The 6,000-nt window shown below is 39.1% G+C and overlaps 1 protein-coding gene across 1 annotated transcript in view; it reads right to left on the bottom strand.

Annotated features, from left to right (window-relative positions):
• EPB41L4A (erythrocyte membrane protein band 4.1 like 4A) overlaps positions 1 to 6,000 on the bottom strand; it is a 74,622-nt gene that overhangs the window by 52,650 nt on the left and 15,972 nt on the right. Inside the window, exons 7-9 of the mRNA XM_017728366.1 lie at positions 4,488 to 4,611; positions 4,159 to 4,168; positions 348 to 422 (exon numbers count right to left, since the gene is read on the bottom strand). Of these exons, the coding sequence (XP_017583855.1) occupies positions 348 to 422; positions 4,159 to 4,168; positions 4,488 to 4,611 (209 nt within the window). The remainder of the gene's footprint in view (positions 1 to 347; positions 423 to 4,158; positions 4,169 to 4,487; positions 4,612 to 6,000) is intronic.

Raw genomic sequence — 6,000 nt, 5'->3', positions numbered from 1 at the left:
TCTTTCTTTAAACAAAAATAATGTGCAAATTCTTCTGTCAAAGACAAAGGCAATAACCCTCACTCATGTCTCCTGACACTTGCACAAATTACTTCTTTTCTATCTGAATTGTTTTTATCCAGAGTATAACTGATTGGTTTTTATAGGCGTAACACAATCACAGCATTTAATCTGAAAATCATTAGGCTTTTGTGTGTATGAATGACCGAATCCTCTCCATCTGTAAATATGTGTTCCTTTGCATTTCTTGAGTAGTGTTCCCTTTCCAGTTATCCTGTGGCAACAAAACTGTATAAATACTGTTTCACACATTAGTGCAGTAATTGTTTTTCACGGTTACCACTTACATAAACAGGATGGAGATCCACTCCATACATTTCCAGAGATTTGGCCAAACCTAAGTAGTTAACTTCTGCCTCAGCATTGCAATTCCAATCAACATATAAAAATAGACCATATTAACAAATACAGTTTTCTGGACACATATGAAGCCCTTCTTACCAGTTTGTTAGACTGTCATTGTATTTTCAACACTGAACTTCTTATTCCAAGTAAGACTAGATCTCTAGTGGTCTCCTACCACAGACCTTATGCTATTTTATATATATGATATTTGCCTAATACAGTGGCTAACCTTTTCCTTGCTGTCACAGACACACTTCAGACATTTCATTTTTAGGCTTCAATATGCAAAATAACTTTTTTCCCCAATAACTACATGATTATTAACAAAGCAGGAACAGTAGGACTGACTGGGGTACTATTTCCCCATAGCAGTGCTGAAGCTACAAATTTGTGAAAGCAAGGTTCATAACTTCAGACAAACTATTACTTTCTTCATAAAATCTTGCTTATGGTAGGTCACACCAACTGGTAGTTCCCAAGTCTGCTACATTGAAAACAACGTTTGGATTCTGTTTCATGAGATTAGCCTTTTCAAAGATTCTGCCTGCCTTCCTAGCTACAGATATCAATCCATCAGTTAAAAAGTACCACTGGCAGGAAACAACTGGGGAAAACTAGTGAAGGAACAATCCTGGCTAGTAGGAACATATTTGACATTAGTGACAATGGATTTATTTTCAAGAAGAACAAAACAACTAAATAAATTCAAAGCCTTGTCCTCAGAATTTACTTTGCTCTTCCCTTAATATCTGTCATTGATACAAGAGCAAGATACTCTTCTGTAAGCTTGAAATAGTTGAAGTTGCGTTTTCATTTTCACTTCTTTTCAATAATTCTCTGAAAGCAACTGGACTGTTATTGGGACAGTACAGCATGTCTTGTAAAAATATCAGCTCAAAAAGATGCATATCCTGCTTCATCCTGTTGGTTTTCTTGGGGAAATACTTCACTGGATGTGCTGCCTTTCAAATTCAAGGTGTGAAGTAGAGCATTCTACATTCAACATTTTGACCAAAGATCTGTAAAAGTCCTGCAAGATGCAAATTCTTGATTCTTGTCTCTGTTCTCTCTAGCCTAAAAGCTACCATCCAGGTTTTCCCAACTTTGAGTTATAACTGACAAAGTAAAAAGCACTTCCAAGGTCAAAGACGTGGAACAGCAGTGCTAGCATGAATGCAATAGGTATTTAAAGGTATTCAAAGGTATTTAAAATGCCTTCTTTGTATCTGGCAGATGGACTGCTTCAGCTCATCTTATCCATGTAGCAGCACTGCCACTGTTTCAGGTGCTCTTCTCTCCAAGGACTCCTGAAAAAGCAGCAGACCTGAAGCTTGTAAGAGAAATCCCTCTCTTCAAATCCCAGTAGATGTGTCATTCATTATCTGTATTCAGAACACGCAGAACACTGGATATTTGGCACATCAGTAATGTCACATCTGTCATGTCTTTTATACACTTTTGCTGTAAGAATTTACTCTGCAGCTTGATTTGTAATTTAAAGTCTTGCAAGTGGCTCTTGGAAATGTCAGCAAAATGTTCACAGGGGCTGTATTGTCTCACTGAGCTCCCAAGCAGGCTAAATACCAGTCCTGAGCAAAGTGGATTACCCCATTACTGAATTAGTGCTAGAATACAACACCAATTTAAGTGCTGCTGTTAGTCTTTCCTTACTGACCATGCTTAGAAAAATGCTGGTGCACTTGAATTCTTCTGTTCTCACCTGCCTCTGGAAGGACCAATGTCAAATAAATGTTTCAGTGTGTTTTTAGAAATACTTTCACAGTAATGCATCATGTATTAGAAACTGAATTTGCAAAAATATTGAAGGAAGCAAAGATGTGAGCTGGAGCTTCTGAAGGAAGCAGATGGAAGCCAGAGAAAGAAGTCCTCCCAAAAGCAGATGGAGAAGCCAGAATGTGAAGGGATGAAGGACTCTCGGGGACTGAAAGAATTCCCATTAATACAAAGGGTGTTTCATTTTCATCGTGTGTGAAAATACAAACTCTCCTCAGCATCACACATCCCAAAACTAAAGCAGTCTTTGCCACTGGCAAAGTGACAGCCATGCAGCTGACACACACACACTCCTTTGGATGGACAAAGGGCACCTGAGTGCCACTTGAGGCCCTAAACAACATCGAAAGCTACACTTTGCTTGTGCCCCACTGACAGCATGAAATGTTGATTCAAAACACAGCAGCAGCTGACTTTCCAAGCACCAGTCAGTGATAGATCTCCCACAGTCTGAAATGGGCACTGTCAGCAGTGCAACACCAGCTCTCCTGTCTGCACTGAGGGATTCTGTCTCTCCTCCAGCACCAAGTGTTTGCTTTCTTATGTGTGAGCCCCAAAGTCACTGCTTGATCCTCCAGATGTGCATGACAACATCAGGTCACCTCACACTGCTCTCTGACCTTGGGGCTGTCATGCTGGTTATAGATGTGACAACAATTACAATAGGCAGGCTGCAGAGACTCCATGCAGTCAGAAATCCCCTCCACCTTCTTCCCTCACCTTCCTTGATTTATAAACTTTCTCAAAAAACCACATCCTTACTGAATCCCTAAATAGCTATTGTGATGTGTAAAAAAAACTGAAAGAAAATATGCAACAAAAAACAGTTTTTCTGGACATAACCAGGAGAAGGAAGGTATATGCAGTGCCACAGCTGTGCTGGGAGAAAAAAAAAAAAAAAAGCCCTGTGTTTCCATGCTGGGATCCAGAAAAAATAAAACAATTCTTCCAAACCATATCACAAACCTGTCCCTAAAATGTTTCTAGTTGGTGAGACAATTTGGGATGCCCTCAGCCAGTACAGCTTCAAACTTCTTAACTAAAGAGACTGTGGTCACTTGTGCAGAAGTGAAAGCTGGCAGTGTTGATGGTAACAGCTGAGCTGAAGTAGCAATGAATACACCTTGGCTTTCCTCTCTGTTCTGATGTTGCTAAATCCCTGACACCCAACTGCAGCCAAGCAGCAAAACAGTACTAGAGCTCTGGATCAATAAGTGTTATGACAGTGATCACTCCCCTTCACAACCACTGGCTTCTGAATTTCATTGTCAAGGCTGCAAACCTTTTGAGGCAAATGGGAACTAATCTGATTTACTACACTAATGACTACAGAAACTTGAGAGAGAGAAATGAAGGCTGCTTAGTTCACAGCAATTCATCGCAACTCTCATTTCTCGCAAACCAATTCTGTGATGTTGAACCAAACTAACTATCTGTGACTCAGTTTCCTCTCTCTGGAATGAAAAAAACAATACTTTTTTATTTCATAGAACTACCTGTAGCAAGTTCTCTGAAATGTATCAATTAGTATAAGGCTGTCATGCAACCACACAGAAATAATTATTGACAACAGGCTTTCTTCTCTGGAAGCAAAAGCTCAGGTCAATGTGGCAGCTGGCACAGACTCCAATTACTGGAGAACTTTTCAGAGAGAACAGCTGTGATCCTGAGTTAATACCTATTCTCATTAAACAAGACACATATAACATTAACACACAATGCTACAGGCAAAAATTACTTAACCTTTATCCAGACTGTGGCTTCATTACAGCAAGAGAATCAAGAAATTTAGATCTGCTACAAGATGGGTAACTGATTGTCTTTGCATTACTTTGACAAAGGATATGATGAAGACACTCATGAAAGGTTCCTTACTGCTCTCATCTTCTCAGATGGTTATATCACAATTGTACTTAACTTGGATTTGTTAGAACAAGCTTCTTTACACTTACCAGGAACATGAACTTGGAGATAAGCAAGTAAATGTTTATTTTGGCTCTACGTATGGTTGAATTTCTGGCATATGTTTTATTAAAACTACTGGTTCTGAAACACCCATATCTAGCTCTGACAAACCTCACATTTCCAGTTATTGTCCTACTTAGTTCCTAAAAGAACAGCTTCAATTATGTAAAATATTTTCTGCTTCTGAGAGGTATAACTGGATTCCCTGAGTCCTTTCCTCAAGTCTAGAAACCTCCACTCTGCACCACAAGCTGTTCCTCCCTGCCTACCAAGCATCCCTGAGCCTGGTATTACCTGCCAAGTTCCCAAGAGTACTGAATTCTTACATCAGAGTCTTGTGTATCCGCTCTATGGCATCCTCCAGCTCTTCCTTCTGGTCAGGAACGAAGCGGTACTCGGAGACATAGCCTGCGGTGTGCTTGTATGGGTCATAGTCCCCCAGCTCAGCTAGAGGATGCAAGGAGAAGAAAAAGGTCACTTGTGCCTTTTCTCAACCAAAAAACATGTTATATAATCCACCTACTGGTGCCCAGCCACCCCTTTCCAGCTGACGGCCAATTTAATTGTCAGTCAGATAAGAAAAAAAAGGAAAAAAGGAAGAGAATACAGAACTATTCACATCAGCACACATAAAACCAAGAAAAAATTGTCTTCACATATTTTAAAAGATATATAGGGGGTTATAGCTAGAAAGAGCTAGAAGCCTTGACAGGAAACCTAATCCTTCTACAGGCCAGATAAAATTTTGACCGAGCCAGCAAAGTTTAAATTCAATTACATCAATTATTTGGCAACATAGGCAAACAAGTGTAGAAGAAAAGTCTAGTTTTGTAATATCTGTGCTCTCATGATAAACTGCAATACTACCAGTAGAACTGATCCATATTATTGCTGGGACTTTAACATAAACTTCTGCAAATACAAATGCAGGTAAGTATCTTGAGACTCCTAAAGGGAAGGTCTACTAATGGGGTTTCTCATGAAGAATCACAAGCTTTCCTTTTTCAATAAAATATCAGTGTATTCCCTGAACATCAAATTCAGTTTTCAAGTAAAAATAACTTTCAAAAGACTTTTTCCTAAAGAAAAGAACATGATGAAGAGCCAATGTAATTTTCTTTGAAGCAACCCTGAATTTGTATACATTAGTCATGTCTGTTAATACGTTGTAACATAATTAGAAAACAAATATGCATCTTGGCCAGAACTCAGATCTACTGATCTTAACTGTAATTGCATCTATCTGAGAAATGCTGCAAAAGTTCATATTTCAATTTTTTTTATAACCCTGGGTAATATCTGTAGGCTGGGTTTCTCTGAGAAAGACTTCACAGGAGCTTTCTATCCAATGCCCACTAAGCCAAAAACATAGCAAAAAGAAGGCTTCGAGAGCCAAGAAGGAAAAGACTCTTCTAATTACTGATGTTTCTTTCCAAAATGTTGAAACGACATTGCTAGAAAAAGACAGTGATCTGCTCAGGAGGGACGTTGAGAAGTTTCACTGGAAAACCTCCATAAAAATTATGTGTTCAGTGTCTGACACAGGCATTTCTCAGGTGTCTTTACATACTTTGAACAACTGCAAGCCATAAACACAAGGACAAAGCTTTTTATAGAGCCAATGGGAATGCATGCTTGCTCGTGTCTGGACTAACTTTAACCCACTGTATGTAACCCTGGCTGTGCTTTAACTCTTCTCTATCCCATAAACTTCCTCATTGTTTTCCAAGAGAGTGTTTGAGATTAGAATTACAGGAACAGGACACTACACCAAAACAACACTCTCACCACCTTACAAAATTACTAAAGGGCATGAATTTACTCTTTTTACTCATT

The sequence above is a fragment of the Corvus brachyrhynchos genome, unplaced genomic scaffold (assembly GCF_000691975.1).
Source record: "Corvus brachyrhynchos isolate BGI_N302 unplaced genomic scaffold, ASM69197v1 scaffold433, whole genome shotgun sequence".
Classification (NCBI taxonomy): domain Eukaryota; kingdom Metazoa; phylum Chordata; class Aves; order Passeriformes; family Corvidae; genus Corvus; species Corvus brachyrhynchos.
The sequence above is the reverse complement of the archived record's forward strand: the minus strand, read 5'-3'. Positions and strand labels throughout refer to the sequence as shown.